This window comes from Hipposideros armiger, unplaced genomic scaffold, assembly GCF_001890085.2.
Source record: "Hipposideros armiger isolate ML-2016 unplaced genomic scaffold, ASM189008v1 scaffold_32, whole genome shotgun sequence".
NCBI classification, from domain to species: domain Eukaryota; kingdom Metazoa; phylum Chordata; class Mammalia; order Chiroptera; family Hipposideridae; genus Hipposideros; species Hipposideros armiger.
In genome coordinates, this window is record NW_017731382.1 from 237,355 (window position 1) to 254,783 (window position 17,429).

The following is a 17,429-nucleotide window of genomic DNA, read 5'->3' on the forward strand; positions in this document are numbered from 1 at the left end:
CAAGCCAGTGACGGTCAGCAGGCCCGTGCCGGTCACCAAGCCAGTGACGGTCAGCAGGCCTGTGCCGGTCACAAAGCCCATATCGGTCACCAAGTCTGTGCCAGTCACCAAGTCTGTGCCGGTCACCAAATCTGTGCCAGTCACCAAACCGGTGACTGCAAACAAACCGGTGCCGATGACAAAACTTGTGACAGTTACAAAATCCATGCCAGTCACAAAGCCGGTGACGGTCAGCAGGCCCATTGTGGTCAGTAAGCTGGTGACGGTTGGCAGGCCCATAGCCATCAACAGACACACACCGTCCTGCAAAATGGTGCTGCTCACCAAGTCTGAGAACAAAACTCCTCGAGCCACGGGGAGGGGCAGTGGTAAGAAAAGGTACGGGGGCTCCTTCCAGGTTGGGGGTTGGGGTACTCCCCAGCCGTAGCCTGGGGTAATGGGGCCCAGAGTGCGCCTTCCTGTGCCTCACCTCCCTGCTCCCTGGCAGGGCTGCGGACGGCCTGGACACCTGCCCCATCCCACCCAAGCAGGCGAGGCCAGAGAACGGGGAGTATGGGCCGTCCACCACGGGCCAGAGCTCGGCCTTCCAGCTGAGCACAGACTCCAGCAGTGGCACCCTTTCCCTGGGCAACAGATCTTTGGGGGGCAAGGAGGCACTGAGGGCCACAGGCCCTGTGTCCCCACCTGAGGAGGGAGCGGAGCGCACAAAGCACAGTAAGACGAGAGCGGGGGGCAGACGGCCAGGGTGGGGGCAGCGGCCGGCCTCCCGATGGTTATTTGACCAGAATCTCGGTCCCCGTTTTCTCTCCCCCGAGTCAGGAAGGAAACAGAAAACACCCAAGAAGTTTACGGGGGAGCAGCCATCCATCTCAGGAACCTTCGGACTCAAAGGTTAGGCCCCAGCCGTCCGGGCACCTCTGGGGCTGGGCTGGTGCAGGGTGCTTGTGCCCTAGGCCCACACCTGCACCTCCCCACGTGTGCACACAGGCCTGGCCAAGGCTGAAGACAAATCCCGCGGCTACCGCACCAAGAAGCAGGAGGGCCCGAGCCCTGAGGACGTCCGGAAGAAGGTGCAGGCCCCCACCAGCACCATCAGCAAGGAGGTGCCGGCCCCTGTGGCCCACCCGGCCCCAGGTGGGGGCTGCTGTGTGGTAGGGCCCGGGCCAGGTCTCGACTGTGGGGCATGTTCTGTAGCACACGGATGGGGGGCTGGGCGTGGACCCTGGGTCCTGCACTTGGCATCCAGGGCGTCTGGGAGCCCCCGCCAGCCCCTGAGACCCCGGCCCTGCCCCACAGGTGGTCCTGAGGAGCAGTGGCAGCGGGCCATCCATGAACGGGGCCAGGCTGTCTGCCCCACCTGCAGTGTTGTCACCCGAAAGACCCTCGTGGGGCTCAAGAAGCATATGGAAGTTTGCCAGAAGGTAAGGCTGCCCCGAGAGAGCCAGGAGGGGCGGTGCCCAGGGCCAGCTTCTCATGGGCAGGGCCACGTCTGCAGCTGCAGGATGCGCTCAAGTGCCAGCACTGCCGGAAGCAGTTCAAGTCCAAGGCCGGCCTCAACTACCACACCATGGCTGAGCACAGCGCCAAGGTATGACACTGGGCCCAGCTGCCGCCCAGCCCTGATCCCTGACCGCCCACTCCACGCCACCCCACCCCACCTGCCCAGCCTCAACCACTGACCTTTCACACCGCACTGTGGCAGAGCCTAGTGGCCCCAGGCCTGACCGTGGACGCGGGCAGGGGCAGGGGCCCTGTGGCAGCGGGGGCACTGAGGCTGGGCCTGCCCCCAGCCCTGTGCCTCCGGGGCCTCCGAGGGCAGCGAGCAGGAGGAGCGGGAGAGGCTGCGCAAGGTGCTCAAGCAGATGGGGAGGCTGCGCTGTCCCCAGGAGGTCAGTGGGCAGCACAGGTGTGGGGCACCTGGGGGGTGGCCCGGCACAGCCACTGCTGGCCACTTACCAGCCCCTGACCCCCAGGGCTGTGGGGCTGCCTTCTCCAGCCTCATGGGTTACCAGTACCACCGGCGACGCTGCGGGAGGCCGCCCTGTGAGGTGGACAGTCCCTCCTTCCCCTGCGTCCACTGCGGCAAGACTTACCGCTCTAAGGCCGGCCACGACTACCATGTGCGCTCGGAGCACACGGCCCCGGTGAGTGACTGGGCCTGCTCTCCTCAGGCACCAAGCACGGTGTCCATGTGCGCTGTGTGTGCGCCCCCTCCCACCATGGGCCACATGCGTGGGGGGTGAGCCCGGGCACCCCGCTTCTCGTGTCCCCTACATGCTCACTCGCATGTGGCTCCTGCCGCTTACCCAGACCTCTTCACCCTGCAGCCCCCCGAGGAACCTGAGGATAAGCCTGCCGAAGCTGAGGACCTGCTGGGTGTGGAGCGGACCCCCAGCGGCCGTGTCCGCCGTACCTCAGCCCAGGTGGCTGTGTTCCACCTGCAGGAGATTGCGGAGGATGAACTGGCCCGAGACTGGACCAAGCGGCAGATGAAGGATGACCTGGTGCCCGAGACCGCACGGGTGAGCCACCCAGTCTCAGCAGGATGGACCTCAGCATGGGGCCCCTGTGACCTGGGCCACCTGCTGACCTCCCCAGGTTCACTTCTCTCTGTGGGGAGGCACAGTCGAGGGTCTCCTTGGAGCAGCTGGTGGTGTCCAGGCTCAGCTCTGGCCCAGCGGCCCGGACCCACCCTGGTGCCTGCCTGTTTTTACAGCTCAACTACACTCGGCCAGGCCTCCCCACACTCAACCCCCAGCTGCTGGAGGCATGGAAGAACGAAGTCAAGGAGAGAGGCCACGTCAACTGCCCCAATGACGTGAGCTGGGGCGGGGTGGGTGTGGGGGCACTAGGACTTCAGGAGAGAGAGCCCCGGTGTGGTCCTGCGTGGGAGCCTTCCAAGTGCCAACCTACCTCTGACCCCTGGGCCCCTGCAGGGTCCTCAGACAGAACCCTGTTGGCAGAAAGGCCTCAACCTCAGCCCCAGAGGCCCAGTCTGCCACACCCCAAGGTGACTGGGGTCAGGCCTTCCCACTTCCCAGAGTCCCCAGTCTGGGCCAAGGGTTACATCGTTGTGTGGGGGCACTGCTGGAGGTCCTCCCCCATGACTGTCTCCTGCCTCCAGTGCTGCGAAGCAATCTACTCCAGTGTGTCCGGCCTCAAAGCCCATCTTGCCAGCTGCAGCAAGGTCAGTCCCCAGGGACCCCCACACATTGGGCATGAGACCCTACCCCTGTGCCCGATAGCCATGCCAACCCAGCCCAGCACACTTTGCCATCACCCAGCCCTAGCCACAAATTGGTCAGTCTTAAGTTGTCCTGCCCATGGAGGCTCATCTGTGTGGGTACAAGTGGACATGCTGACCTGACCCTGGGGTGAGGGCCCTCTGCAAAGGGCTGCGACCTTCCCCTGGGTGCCAGCCTCTTCCCACCCTCATGGGTCCCTGAAGTCCTCCCATTGGGCACCCATCCAGGTAAGCTGTGGCTGCCTTACTTTGTCACGGCACAGGTGGGGGTCCTGGCTGGAGCTGGATGCTTCTGGTCCCCACAGGGTTGGGCAGGGGTCCCACATCTGGGGGCTGAGAGCTTGTGTCTTGCAGGGGGACCATCTGGTGGGGAAGTACTGCTGCCTGCTGTGTGCAAAGGAGTTTAGCTCTGAGAGCGGCGTCAAGTACCACATCCTCAAGGCCCACGCAGAGGTGGGCGGGGCGGGGCGGGGCGCTGAGGGTTCCAGGCGGGGTGGTCGCCCATGAGGGATCAGGCCACGGCGGAGTGGCCAGCATTGACAATCCGGCAGTTTCTTTTTAGAGTGGCTCCCGGCTTCTCTGGGAGAGCCGAGAAGCTTGGGTGTCCCTCTTCGGGTGGGTCCTCTGCTACCAGCCACGTTGGCTCAGTGGCGCGCCTGCCCTAGGTTCTCCGTCGCTGCTTTTCTCTCCCCAGAACTGGTTCCGTACTTCAGCAGACCCGCCTCCCAAACACAGGACCCAGGACTCATTGGCACCCAAGAAGGAGGAGAAGAGGCTGGCAGGTGGGAAGAAGCGAGGCCGCAAGCCCAAGGAGCGGCCCCCCGAGGAGCCTGCCCCCAAGATGCCCCCCTGCCAGGACGATTGGCCCTCAGGAGGCAGAGACAAGGGGGCCCGGGGCTCTGCTGGCCGGAAGGTGGGAGCCGGCAAGGTGCCCGAGAAGTGAGCATGGTGGCTGGCAGGTGGGTGGGGCCCAGTCCCCACGCTGGCCACCAGGTCCGCCTCTGTCCAGAGTGTGGGTAGCTAGCTCCAGGAGTCCTGCCCTCCAGTTCTCCACCCCCCACCCCTGCCTATTCGTCTCTCCCCTCTCTGAAGGTGGCCCTTCTCTTGTGCAGGCTGCTGCAGGGCATGCCTGGGCTGGGGCTCTCTGGGGAGGGCCAGTGGCAGCAACAGAAGTGCAATAGCCTAGAGGGACATCCGTGGACCTGGCAGAGTCTGGTCCTGGACGGCAGGAGGCGTCTGCGCCTGGGCCTCGGTGCCACGGGGCGGTGCAGAGCGGCCGGGGGTCTTTTGGCCCTCATCATGCAAGCTGCGTGCCTCGTCTGCTTCCTCGGGCCCAAGGCTCGGGGGTCCCTGGTTCTGCGCTGATGAGGGTCCCTGAGCAGTCTCGCCTCTCTACCCAACACTGGAACCCCAGCACCCCCAGCTACCTCCCAGGACAGACCCTGAGTCTGACCTCTGCCGTGCTGACCTGACAGTCCTCCCCCATCTCCCTGCCTCTGGTTTTCCTGCTTCTGCTCTCTACCTCTCCAGCACCCCCACCTGTGCGACCCCTGCTGTGCTTGGGCCCCTGCCCCCGGCCTGTGTCCATGGTGGGGGGAGGCGGCCCTGCTGACGGGGGCTCTCCACCATCCCGTTGGGCTCCCTGCTTGGGGTGAGAGAGGGGCTCTGCTTCTCCCACTTGCAGGGCTGCAGGAATAGGGGTTCCAGGCTCATGGGAACAGCTGCCAGCCCTGGGGGGGGGGGTCAAGTGGCACATGTTCTGCCGACATCACTGGCCTGGGTCGGGTCAACCTGACGGGTTAGGGATGGGCAGTCTGGGCTCTAGGGTCGACCTGGGCCCCACTGGCATGTGAGGCACAGAGCTGGGCCCGGCTCTGAGTGACCACTGCAGGCAGCAGCCTTGTGTCTGCTGTCCTGGGTTGGCCTGTGGCTAAGCTCCCATGGGCGCCCCCTGCTCACTTTTTCACTGTCTCTTCCTTTCTGGCTGTGTGGTCTTTTGATACGAGAGCTGAAGGCCAGGGAGGGCCTTGGTCAAGGTCACAGTGGTTCGATGGGAACGCTGGGCTCTGCCTTGGCTCCCTTTGGGGCCCTGTGGACGGCTAGATCTGCAGGTTGGGCGGGGGGTCGGGCGGAGTCCAGGGCACCTGGAGGGAGTGGCCTCCTCCCTGGGCCCTGCCTTCACACTGTGCAGGAGGAGGAGGTCCCGCAGAGCTGCTGGGTTTGGATGGAGGCTGTTTTCCACTGGGGGGTGGGGGTGGGCTGAGGGCTCGGCCTTGCCGATCCTGGATGATGTGAATTTTGATATTTGCCCGTGTGCGTGTGTCTCCTGGGTGTGTAGTGAATGCCAGTCTTGTTGCTGTGACAAGTAACAACCTTTTTTTTATTCTGTTTTTTATACAAAAAAACTTACAACAATCTGACATTTTGGTGCTAAGGGTTTCCTGGTGCCGATGGTGGATGGCCTGGTCCCTGGGGTCCCTCTCCTGCTCAGGGAGGCAATGCTGACTGGGCACCCTGCTGCCCCCCAAGCTGCCGTCCTCATCCAGCCCCTGGAGAGGAGGGGCTCCAAGCTGGGCTCAGCTCTCCTGGCCCTGCAGGAGGGCGACAGGTCCCTGGAGCTTTGGGGCCAGGGCGTAGCTCTGCCTGTGTCCTGCTTCTTCCTTTGGCCAGAAGGCTCTGACCCTGGGCAGACCTGTCCTGATGTGCTAGGGAAGGAGAATGGCGATGGGGCCTCCTCTCCACTCACACATACCTTGATCTGATCATGGGGGAGGTATGGGCACATGGGTGTGATCCAGTGTCAAAGGTCAAGGCGAGGTGGCACAGGCAGAGCTTTGGGGCAGGAGGGCTTTCTTTCCTGTGCTCTGGGTGTCACTATGGTGTACAGCTGGTGGAGATGGGCCAGGCAGCCACTGCAGGGGCAGCCTGACGAGGGGAGGTGGGGACAGGCACTGACAGGAGCCCCAGGTACACTTTCTCTGTCCTTGTCACCAATGGCTGGAGGAGGTTGGACCATAACACCTCTGCTGGGGGACAGCTGCCCGCCCCAGCCTCTCAGGTACTTGGCCCTTGGGGAGTGGGGGCTGGTTTTTGCTGGGGGGTGAGTTTCCAGGTCACCTCCCAAAGTCCACAGATGGTCCCTGGTGTGGGAACCCCACCTAGGTGTGTGGGGAGAGGTGGGGTCCTGGATAACTTGATGTTTAGCACTTTAACCCCCTTCTTTGTCTTTAAAGTGGGCGTGGGGGCTGCTGCCAAAAGTGGCTATTGGGTCGGACCCTTCTCTCTACCCCCCCCCCCCCCCCCCCGCCCCATTCTTCCCTCCCTGCTTCCTGTGCTGTGGTTGGTGAGTGGCGGTGGCAAACTGTTTTGCAGAGCCCTCTGAAGTGGGCAGAGCCCTGGGTGGCTCAGCAGGGTCTGCCCACCTCCCACTCCAGTGTGAACACAGCCAGGTAACCGCCTGGCCTTGACTGACACCTTCAGTGAGAGGGACCAGAGTGGCAGACTCCCAGGGTGTGGTGGGCATGGACTCTGCCCTACACCTAAGCCTCGGGCACAGTGCTGGTCCCATCCTGAAGATCTACCTCTGGTCCAGCCCATCCCCCCTGCCCTGAGGACAGGAAAGGGCCCACTCAGGGGGCTGTCACTTCACACAAAAATAGGATTGCACTTTATTTGCTTGTGCAAAGGCAGATGAGGGTGCCTCCTGGTGTGACCAGTGGCCCTCCAAGCCGTAGCCCCTCCTGTACCTGTGGTTCAGAAGGGAAACAACGGGTGCGCCCTGACTCAAGGAGGGCAGGGCTGTCCCCACTATGCAGGCCCCAGGTGGCTTGCCCTGGAGCCCTGGGGTTCAAGGGGTTCGGCCAGCACCTCGGGCCTGGTAGCCACACGTCCTGTGCTTTGGGTTTCTTGGTTTCGTTATTTTAATGCCAGTTTTCCGTACATAAGTGCATTTTGAAAGAGAGGTTCCAGCTATCACTTGTAACCATATATATACATATATATTCTATCTACAAAGTGTTTATTTGCAAGATGTTTTGACGGTGAGCTCGGGCCCTGCCCGCCTTGTGACCATCTGTCCCCGGTCCTCGTACCTGCCTCCAGGCCCCGAGTGGCGCGGGGGCGGGCCATCAACTGTATGTATTAAAAATGACTGTATCAAATAAATGTTTATTGATTTTTTTCCAGGGGTTGAATGCGGCTGAGTTTGTGGTAACGCCCTGGGTGGGGGTCCTTCCCCGGACGGACGAAGTCCGCACATGGCCGTGCAGCCGAGTCCCCAGGCCTCAAGGCCTCGTGGGACTTGTAGTCCGCGCGGCGCGCCAGCGGGGAGCGGCGCGGGGCTCCGAACCACAGCTCCCGGCGGCCTGTGCGGCCGGCCCCGCCTGTTCGCCCCGCGCGGAGGCCTCTGAGCTCCATGGCGGCGCCCCCAGCCTCCGCTGACACCCCTTGTTCGCCCCCGCCGTCCCCAGCGGCTGGAGACGGGCCCGACCGGCCGGTGGCGAAGAGCGAAGCCGCGTGCGAAGACCGGTAGGCGCGGCGGCCGAGCGCGGGCTTGGTGGCGTCACGCACGCCCCTCGAGCCCACTGTGGGAAGGGGCGGCCCACGTGAGCCGGAGCCCCAGCCCCAGGCCGTTTTTCAGAGGCGACCCCAACGAGCTGGGTCTGGCCAGCTGGTGCCCCCGGATGCGGTGGGAGGGTCCCTGGGGCCTTGCGGGAGCGAGCTTGCGCGTCTGCACCGCTTTTCCTGGACGGCCAGCGGGAAGGGGCTCGTGGGTAAGGCCTGCGTGGGGCTCATTGCAGGGAGCGCGTGCTGCACCCAGAGGTTGACTTTGGTTTCTGTCCCGAGGGGACGGGGCCCGTTGGCATCCGGGCTGCAGTGTGTGCCCGCCTTACGCTCCGACGTGGTCAGCTCTGGGATTCGCACGTACTCAGGATCGGCCCCACCCCACTAAGAGGCCAGGGGCTGTGATCATGGTGCTCTCTGACTGTCTCGCCTGATACGGGGGCGGGGGGGGGGTGCGCTCCGGGGGGCGTTCTAGGCTTCTGTGGGGACTTTGCAAGAGGGAAAGTTGTGAGGGGTGGGGGTAGCCGTTTTCCCACCCGGGCTGGGGAGGGCAGTGGCCAAGAGGAAAGAGGCTAGCTGCCTCGGGGCCAGCGCCACCAGGGGGCGGTGGCAGAGCAGTGCTGGGGCCTGCCCCCTGCGCTTGAAGACTGGCTCCTCACTTCTGGGTCTGAACTGTTCCCATGGGGCGCCAGAGGAAAGGGTTGTTCCAGCCTGGACCCCTAGTCCCCGGGATCGGGTGGGCACTCGGAAGCAGAAACGCTGCAGCCCTGGAGGGTCTGTGTGCTGCCAGTGGAGCCCCTTCATGGGCAGGGAGAGGAAGCCGGGCAAGGGGTGCTCTGCAGTGGCCGCTCATCTCCAGAAGCATCTGTGTCCTGGGCTCACACCCTCCCAGTGAGCAGGGACTAGGGGCCTGGCACAGGGTGTCAGGGTCTAATAAGACCTGAGTCTGTGACACCTGCTGGTTCCAAAGAATCTTTGATTTAGTCCAAGATCAGTGAGGGCAAGGCCAGTTAAGTTGTTGAGAAAAGCATTGTCTGAAGACATGGGTTGGTGGCAGCTACTGTCTGGACCCCTCATGGTGCCTGGGGAGACAGAGGTCATCTCGGGTCATGGTCCCCAGTGGACAGAAGAGGGAGCCAGGACCTGAGGTCAGTAAGTGTGGACTTCCCAAGGCTGCGGGGTCTGTCCTCGAACTGCCTCTGCTCACACCGTCCCCTGGTGCTGGCGCCCTGCAGGCCTCCTCTGCCCTGTTCCTCACGTGCTTGCCCCCAAGGGCCCGAGAGCCGGCTCCCGTCGGAGCCCCTGACCACTGTTGAGTTTCTTCCACATCACTGCAGCCACGTGGATGGGGTCCGTTTACCTTGGCATTGCTTCTTGTGCCCTCTAGAGGGGTCAGCCCCATGAGGATGAGCCTGGGACTCCCTGAGCACTGGACGTGCTGGTGCACGAATAGGCACCTGTGGCAGTACCTGCACTTCTCAGGCCGTCTCCTGGTGCAGTCAGATGGAGATGAGGCTGCAGCTGTTGGTGCAGGGATGAGGCCCAGAGCAACGGGGAGGCGGGGTCCTGCAGGGGATTTTCCAGGGTGGGGAGGTGGGGGCAGTGCTGGTCCCTAGAGCCTATCTCAGTGCTTTTGGGGCTGCAGCCTCCCAGCCCCCCAGTCCTCCACCTGCCCTGATACCTCTCATTGAGCCTGTCTGGGCCCCCTGGGGCCAGGCCCTAGTGGACCAACTCCTTCCTCTGGCCTCACTTGACTCACCCGGCAAAATTCCCTACTTCAGAGGAGACCCTGGCACTGCCTGCCCCAACTCTGCATTTCTGCCCAGGACAGCACTAGCCCCTCTGAGTGTGGGCCAGCCCCTGCCCGTCAGCCCAGGCGGTGGGGTCAGGTGGGAGAAGTTCCTGTGGGCAGTGGGCAGTGAACAGACGGGCGCCTCTGGCGGGGGGCGCAGACACACACCCATTTACCTGGGCAGCCAGGAGAGGCCCTTCTCAGGTGTGTGAATCCCACGTGGAATTGCCTCTCCCCGGAGCCTATGCCAGCCCCAGAGCAGCGTTGGAAGCTGAGTCAGGAGGAAAGCTGACATGCATGGGAGGAAGCGGGGACCTGTGGACGCAAACCCCTTTATAGGCTTGAGGAGAGAGACTTGAGCTGACCCACCCTTGCTGAACCTGCTCTGCCTCCTGCTGCTGGGCTGGGGAGTGGCTGGGACCCCCCCAGCGCTGAGCCCTGCGTGGCCTTGGGGGATACTCCAGCCTTGGAGGGGGCGGGGCAGGCAGTTATTCTCATGCGCAGGAGGGTAGGGTTTCAGATTTGTTTATGCCTCTAAGAGGCACCTTGGGGACAGGGTTGGGACGCCCAGCTCAGCATTGCCATTCAGCTCAGCGTGGCCAAGAGACACCTCAGATTTCACTTTTCCACTGGGGGCTGTTGGCTCTGCAGGCCCAGGCAGGCCAGGGGTCTGGAGCATTTTCCAGGGTGCTGGGGAGGGGTGCACAGTGGCCCTCAGCCAGCCCACGCACCAGAGGGGCCCTTTCTCCTGAGGCTGGCCTGCGCTCTGCCTGGGCCATGCCAGCCTGTTCTCTTCAGCAGGGTCAGTGCTATTAATACCAGGCGGGTGCACAGCCCCCAGCCAGTGATCCTCTTATGCCTATGACCTCGGTCCCTGGGGCCAGGGTGAGTGCTGTTCCTTCGGCACAGGGACTCCCTGCCTCCCAGCACGCAGCCTTTGCCAGCCAGGCGCCGGATCCCACCAGGTTCCTAAGCTCTGTGCCACCCGCTGTGGAGGAGCGATTCAGGTGGCTCCTGGGCTGTCCGGGACTGCTGTGGGTCTGAGGCAGCACACTAGTGGCCCTGCTCACAGCTCGGGTCCGCACGTCCCAGCCATGAGCAGCCCCCCTGCTTACCCTGGCATCAGGATCTCGGGGTGCTGGGCCCTTGGAGCAGACAGCAGGTGAGTGGCAGGCCTGTTATCCCACAGCTGTGGTAAGGAGACCGTGTCCCCTGCGTGTCGGCTGTCTCTCTGGCTCAGTCGGTGCATGTCTGGGTGACGGGCGCCAGGGAGCAGATAGCCAGGCAGGTGCTGGGGGTGCACTGGTCTTGCTTGGGGCTGCTGGTTACGGGTGGGGCTGTCGGTGTGGCTCCCAGTCCGTTGGTTGCAATTGCCTGTTGTCTACCTGTGAATGGGGACTGGGGTCTCCATGACACTTTCGCATCTTGAAGTTGGTCCCGTCGTGAAAATGGAGTGAGGCTTGCTCTGAGGGCACAGGGAGGCTCTGTCCCTGATGGTGGGACGGGCTTTGGAGAAGGCAGTGGGCTGGGCTTGGCCGCAGACCCAGCCTGACGCTGCCCGGGTCCCTCGTGAGCCAGAGGAGGGGCGGATTTCTGGCACAGTGGTCCCCAGCGACTCCTCCTCCCAGGAAGGTGTCCATCCCGGGTCATCAGCACCGCAAGCCAGAGTCGTCCTCGGTGGTAGTCACCTCAGTAGGACACGGAGCAGCCACAAGTATGGGCCCGAAGGCTCCTGATGGAGAGGCCACCAGACAGGGGCCATGCTAGCCCCAGGCCTCCGCTGTCCCGCGTCTCCCCTGTGCAGCGGTCCGCACAGCCCCCTGCAACCCAGCGTTGCCTGTTGGGTTCCTCCCTGAGGGGAGGCATAGAGGGGAGGGGCTGGTCTGGACTTTGTTCTCTGCCACCACGCCTCCAGGGCCACTTGGAGCTCCCTGCCCTCTGCTGTGGGATCCTCCACCTGCCACTTCCCAGTGTGCGGTCACCTGCTGGGAGGGCAGGTCGGTGGGCCCCACGGCCCATGCTCACTGTTGCTGGACAAGTGTATCCAGGAGACCAGCCGGCACCGGCCCTGACGGACTGCTGGTGTCTGTGTGTCTCCTGCTTGGCTGAGGGGGAGTGTGGGCGGCACCCCTTGGACGGCTTGTGCGCGTCAGGCTGAGTCCCCCACACACTCGCTGTCAGGTGGCCGTGCTGCGGGCTGCCCCAGGCCCACCTCACTGCCTGGTCACCTTTGCACCCACTATGTTGTTAGCACTCAGCCCCGCCATGGACACACGAGGGCCCTGGTCCCTCCAGGGTGGCAGAGCACACAGGCCAGTGACTCCTGGGGCTCGCTCCTGACGGCACGCTCCTGGCCATGGAGGGGTAGCAGCAGCTCGGCCGGTGCCCTCTGTCCCCCAGGAGGTGCTGCATGTCTCCTGTCAAGTGTGATGAGTGGCTTTCTTGCTGCTTAGATTTGTGCCGACGTCGTCCTCTGTGCCCTCAAGAGCTGCTGCCGTGACTTGTCACATGCTAGGTTTCAGCTAACTCCTTCCACCGCCCCCACCCCCCACAGGCGCACAGACAACGTCCCCCCGGCCCTGGGCATAGTGGGCTTCCGAGAACAGCGTTTTTAAGCTGGAGACGCTCAGGCCAGCCCAGAGGCAGAAAGGTGCTTGTCATGGCCCTGGGCAAGCTGGTGCTGCCCTGGCTGGGCCTTTGCCTACGGCTGGGTTGTCAACACCTATGCTCTGGCACCGCGGGTTGTCGTGGTGACAGGGCTGCAAGCTTCAGAGACAGACCAGGGCTTGGCCTGGTTTTGGATAACAGGGGCCTGTGCTTACAAAACCTTCAAGCGTGGCAGAGCCCGTTCCGAATCTCGGCACCCAGGGCGACCCTGGCACGTCTGCTTCTAGCTTGTTCTGTGCACTCGCGCCCTCATGGCACGTACCTGAGGGGCACGCACCTGGCGTTGGCTGGTTTTACATAAATGGATCCCGGCTTAGAGTTGGCTCTCTCACCTCCTCACGCTTCCAGGACACCTGCGTGTCTGTCCTTCGTAGGTGTTTCCCAAGCAGGCCGCTCCGCCCCCTGAGCCTCCCAGAAGCTGTCCCTGTCAGGGTTTGAGGCCTTAGGCCATTCACACTGGTGCCCCTTTAGGGTGTAAACCGACAGAGGTCAGCATGTCCACTCACACGGGTGACGCATCGTGGGTGTCTGTGCCTTTCCTACATTGAGCTCTCCACCTTGCAGCGTGCTGGAGGGCAAGAAGCAGTGGCTTCCCCGTGAGTGTCCCAGCCCAGGGTCCCCCTCCTGCGTCCGTCCGCATCACCACCCTGCTCAGCCCTCCTGCCAATGGCCTCTCGGGGGGAGTCTCCCTGTGTGCCTTGCAGCATGACAGGGATTGGATCTTACAAAACGAGGGGGCTGCCCAGAGGGTCCTGGGAGGGGACGCAGCCCTTGATGGGGTCTTCTGTCCTTGGCGTTGGATGGCGCTCCCCTTGCTTGTTCCTGTCATTGTTTACTGTCCCTCTAAACCTGTGTGAACGGTGTGACTGAGGCCACACAGGCCCTGTGGACGGGTGGCAGGCGGTGCCCGTGTGCTGCGTGGGCAGTGTGCCACATACTGGGCCTGACACGGGTGCAGGAGGCTGCTGGCCCTGGGCCCAGGCAAGCCTGTCTTCCCCCAGCAGCAACGTGGAAGCCTTGGACAGGCTCCTCCCACCCGTGGGTGCTGGACGCTCGCCCCGGAAGCGCACCACCAGCCAGTGCAAGTCTGAGCCGCCCCTGCTGCGCACCAGCAAACGCACCATTTACACGGCCGGGCGGCCGCCCTGGTACAATGAACACGGCACGCAGTCCAAGGAGGCCTTCGCCATTGGTGAGTCGGCGGCCAAGGCCACCATCTGCCCGTCACCCCCAGTCGGGTGGGTTAGGCAGGACCTGCCCACCATCAGATGCCAGGGCTGGTGTTTCCGCTGACCTAGGTTGCCTCGGGGCCCTCGGTCACATGTCGGGCCTGGGGGGGAGTTGGCGACTTGGTGGGAAAGGGCTGTCCTGCCCTTGCCCACTGTGGGACTCACCTATGAGGCCGGCTCACATGGTTCCACTGCCCCCGCAGGCCTGGGAGGCGGCAGTGCCTCTGGGAAGACCACCGTGGCCCGGATGATCATCGAGGCCCTGGACGTGCCCTGGGTGGTCCTGCTGTCCATGGACTCCTTCTACAAGGTGAGGGGCGCCCCTGGGCGTGCAGCAGCCATCCCCAGGGCACCCACCCACCCAGCCGCTCCCCGCAGGTGCTCACCCGGCAGCAGCAAGAGCAGGCCGCCCTCAACAACTACAACTTCGATCACCCGGACGCCTTCGACTTCGACCTCATCGTGTCCACCCTGCAGAAGCTGAAGCAGGGCAAGAGCGTCAAGGTGCCCGTGTACGACTTCACCACGCACAGCCGCAAGAAGGACTGGGTAGGCCCACGGGGCTGGGGCTGCGGGGCCGCCTGGACGCGGGCGGGCACGAGCACGGCGCCTTCCCTTTGCAGAAGACGCTCTACGGCGCCAACGTCATCATCTTTGAGGGCATCATGGCCTTTGCTGACAAGACACTGCTGGAGGTGAGGGCGGGACTCGGCTGCGCTGTCTTTCTGAACACCTCCAGTTTGCCTCCTCCAGGCATCCCCAGGGTGCAGTCACTGGGCGTGGGGACTGGCCCCTCTCCCGCCATGGTGAGGCACGTGTGAAAGGCCTGTGTTCGCAGCCACTGTGTGTTTCTTGTTCCTTGTAGTAGGTCTGAGGCCAGTGAGTTTGGGCTGAAGCCCAGGGAACCCCACGCCCCCCAGCACCCCTCCAGGGGTTATCTGCTGTGTGCCAAGTATGGGGCCAGACCCGGTGTGTGAGAACGTCAGCGAGTGAGGCTGTGTGGAAAGCAGGCTGCCCAGGGGGGTGTCCAGCCTGTGCTCCGTCTGAAGCCCTGGCTGACAGCACACACGCCACCAGCCAGACCCGGGCCAGACCCCGCACACTGCCGGCCAGACCCCCATAGACTGTCAGCGTGCTGTGTGGGCCTGCTTGCTCGCAGTCTGGTGACGGTCCCGCCCTGTGATGCCACAGCTCCTGGACATGAAGATCTTTGTGGACACGGACTCTGACATCCGCCTTGTGCGGCGGCTGCGTCGGGACATCGGCGAACGTGGCCGTGACATCACAGGTGTCATCAAGCAGTACAACAAGTTTGTCAAGCCGGCCTTCGACCAGTACATCCAGCCCACCATGCGCCTGGCCGACATTGTGGTGCCACGAGGTGAGCCTGCCCAGGGGATGAGGACCGGGCACTGCCTCTGCCCCGCCCACCCTCCCACCTGCGTTACCCTCCCGCCCTTCCCCCGCCCAGGGAGCGGGAATGCAGTGGCCATCGACCTGATCGTGCAGCACGTGCACAGCCAGCTGGAGGAGGTGAGCCCCGCACCCCTGCTGCCAGCACCCACAGCCACCTGCTCACGCAGCCCCCACGTGTTTCCTGTGTCCTGCCTGCTGTCCGTGTCCGGCCTGCTCGGTTGGCCCTTCATACTGCACGGAGGCAGCCGATTCCCTGAGAAAGGGGCTCCCTGCCTGAGCTGGGCCTTGCACAGAAGGGGGAATTCCTGTCCCTCCCAACCCTTTGGGAGGACCGTTGGGTTTTGGTGCTGAGTCTCACGTCCCAAGCACCCTAGTGGGACCCTGACCTGAGGTCACATGTCCTGGGCTGGCTTTATAATGGAGGCCGGAGGCCTGTGGAGTGGAGCCCCAGGTCCTACCTCTGCCTATACCTAGCCCAGAAGGTGCCCAGGTCAGAGGCCTTAGGGAGCTGGCCCCTTCCCGTGACTGGCAGTCACCTGGGGCCGTCCTTCCGTGGGACTGGCATGTCCATTCCTGGGTGGGGGTGGCCTGGCTAGCCGGGACACGGCAGCTGTGGGCTGTGCTGTGTGGTGACTGCGAGGTGAGCTGTGCGGCCATCACTAACGCACTGCCCGTTCCCTTGTCTCCCTGTGGCTGCCGCAGCGTGAGCTGAGTGTCAGGTAAGACTTCCCACACCTGTCTGCACAGACGGAGGCATTTCCAGCATCCACAGGGGGCTAGGAGTCTGGGTTGTCACCAGGCAGGCAGAGGGTCCTCTCCCTCCGTGCCCACCCGCTGTGGCAGCCCTGCTTCAGGCACAAAAGGGTGGTGTGGTGGCCCCACACTGCTTCTGCCTCCCCTGGCAGGCAGATGAGGACACTAAGGCACACAGAGATTAAGGAACTTGCCTAAGGTCGCAACCCTGACGCTAGGCTGGCCAGACCTCTCTGGAGGTTCCTTCCCAATGGGGCACAGCAGTCCTAGCCAGCACTGCTGGACCCCCAGGGTGGTAGCCACAGGTACGTCCCTCAGTGGCCAGAGGACCTGGGGCTGCATGTCCTCTGTCCGACCCAGGTGGCGTGAGGCCCCAGACTACTGGCCACTGCAGCCAGTGTGCGGAGACCACCAGAAGGAGGTCTGGATGGGCCAGGGTGGCCTCGGAGCTGACCATGGGGGTGGACGGAGCACCTGCCCCCACACAGTGGTCAGCATCAGGGACCTGCCCTGACCTGCCCTCAGTGGGGGCCACCAATCAGGAGAGCCCCTAAGCGATGCTGCTGTGCTGGAAACGCCTGTGGGCCGTGGCCTCCAGCTTCCTGCCATTGCATGAGTCGGCTTGTCTCTCGCCCAGGCCCGGCACCTGTGGGGCTTGTCATGTCAGGTCCTGTGGAAGCCTTTGTTCTGAGAAAAAAAAGTTTCCAGGGTTTCAAACTGGAGAAAACACCTAAACGCAAATACCTACATTTCCCCTTCTCTGGTCAGCGAAGGAAGTGGTGGCCGGCAAGCTCACCTCCCGCCCAGGAAGTGGGGGGGGGGGGCCGCGCCTCCGGGCACACAGCTGCAAAGGCTCCGGGCTCTTCCGGCCTCGTCTCTTCCTCAGGCCAGCTGGTGGCTGCAGGGACTGCCCGTGCTCCCCTCTAAGGGGTCTTTTCTCTGTTCTTTTCCTTTTCTGTAAATCCTTGGGTTTCCTGCCCTGTTCCCTCCCCGAACACACTCTTCACCTGGCGAGCAGAGGAAGCTGCGCTGGGATCTGTGAGGAGAGTGCTCTGTGGTGCCCGCTGTGCGCTGGCTGGGGCTGCTCGCCACCCGCCCTGCCCTCGCCTCGCCTGGGCAGCATGCCCGCCCTGCCCTGCGCTCGCCCCCCTTCCCCCTCCTGGTGTGGAGCAGCAGGGGGCCTCAGAGTCAGCCTTGCGCCCCTCCCCTGAAGGGGCCGCACATCACCTGGGGGGAAGGGTCAGGGCTTGGCCGCAGAGCTCAGCTGTTCGGCAGGGAGAGGTGTGCTGGGTGTAAGACTGCTCCGGAGGCGTGAGGCCCCACCCTCCCGCTGCCTGCACGCAGGAGGGGACCTGGACTGTGAGGGGAGGCCCAGGCCGCAGCCCCTCCCCGCCCCTCGGCTTTCTGCCTAATGGTCAGCTGCTCTGCCTTCCATGCCCTTTAACCTCGCCTTGCCCTGGGTGTGTGTGTGTGTGTGTGTGGGGATGGGGACTCTGCAGACCAGCCGCAGGGAGGCAGCAGCCCCCACTCTACACATCCCCTGCCCCCACCACGTCTGCCCCCCACGCAGTGTGCAGAGTGGGAGGATGGGGTCCTGGGAGAAGACACCCCTTCTCAAGCCCCCAGTCCGTTTGTGTCCCCAGGGCCGCGCTGGCCTCGGCGCACCAGTGCCACCCCCTGCCCCAGACGCTGAGTGTCCTCAAGAGCACGCCGCAGGTGCGGGGCATGCACACCATCATCAGGTGAGGGCCCTCGGCGGGGCGGG

At 63.8% G+C, this 17,429-nt stretch overlaps 2 protein-coding genes across 14 annotated transcripts in view; both read left to right on the forward strand.

Moving 5' to 3' along the window:
• The window catches only part of ZNF512B (zinc finger protein 512B), an 18,109-nt gene extending 10,681 nt beyond the window's left edge, over positions 1 to 7,428 (forward strand). For 3 of the 8 annotated variants that reach the window (XM_019637205.1, XM_019637202.1, XM_019637208.1), the window contains 13 exons: positions 22 to 378; positions 488 to 714; positions 820 to 891; positions 988 to 1,134; positions 1,297 to 1,421; positions 1,496 to 1,588; positions 1,791 to 1,889; positions 1,974 to 2,144; positions 2,328 to 2,522; positions 2,717 to 2,818; positions 3,125 to 3,187; positions 3,599 to 3,697; positions 3,939 to 7,428. In XM_019637205.1, the coding sequence (XP_019492750.1) occupies positions 22 to 378; positions 488 to 714; positions 820 to 891; positions 988 to 1,134; positions 1,297 to 1,421; positions 1,496 to 1,588; positions 1,791 to 1,889; positions 1,974 to 2,144; positions 2,328 to 2,522; positions 2,717 to 2,818; positions 3,125 to 3,187; positions 3,599 to 3,697; positions 3,939 to 4,187 (1,999 nt within the window). In that variant the 3' untranslated portion in view covers positions 4,188 to 7,428. Of the gene's footprint in view, positions 1 to 21; positions 379 to 487; positions 715 to 815; positions 892 to 987; positions 1,152 to 1,296; positions 1,422 to 1,495; positions 1,589 to 1,702; positions 1,890 to 1,973; positions 2,145 to 2,327; positions 2,523 to 2,716; positions 2,819 to 3,124; positions 3,188 to 3,598; positions 3,698 to 3,938 lie in introns of those variants that run through there. The other 5 variants (XM_019637204.1, XM_019637206.1, XM_019637207.1 and 2 more) reach the window with 5 other exon arrangements.
• An 82-nt stretch (positions 7,429 to 7,510) lies between these two features.
• The window catches only part of UCKL1 (uridine-cytidine kinase 1 like 1), an 11,204-nt gene continuing 1,285 nt past the window's right edge, over positions 7,511 to 17,429 (forward strand). Inside the window, exons 1-9 of one of the 6 annotated variants that reach the window (XM_019637215.1) lie at positions 7,511 to 7,771; positions 13,268 to 13,458; positions 13,699 to 13,805; positions 13,874 to 14,044; positions 14,119 to 14,190; positions 14,687 to 14,876; positions 14,967 to 15,028; positions 15,614 to 15,630; positions 17,308 to 17,406. In XM_019637215.1, the coding sequence (XP_019492760.1) occupies positions 7,659 to 7,771; positions 13,268 to 13,458; positions 13,699 to 13,805; positions 13,874 to 14,044; positions 14,119 to 14,190; positions 14,687 to 14,876; positions 14,967 to 15,028; positions 15,614 to 15,630; positions 17,308 to 17,406 (1,022 nt within the window). In that variant the 5' untranslated portion in view covers positions 7,511 to 7,658. Of the gene's footprint in view, positions 7,772 to 9,938; positions 10,762 to 13,267; positions 13,459 to 13,698; positions 13,806 to 13,873; positions 14,045 to 14,118; positions 14,191 to 14,686; positions 14,877 to 14,966; positions 15,029 to 15,613; positions 15,631 to 16,682; positions 16,703 to 17,307; positions 17,407 to 17,429 lie in introns of those variants that run through there. The other 5 variants (XM_019637214.1, XM_019637216.1, XM_019637218.1 and 2 more) reach the window with 5 other exon arrangements.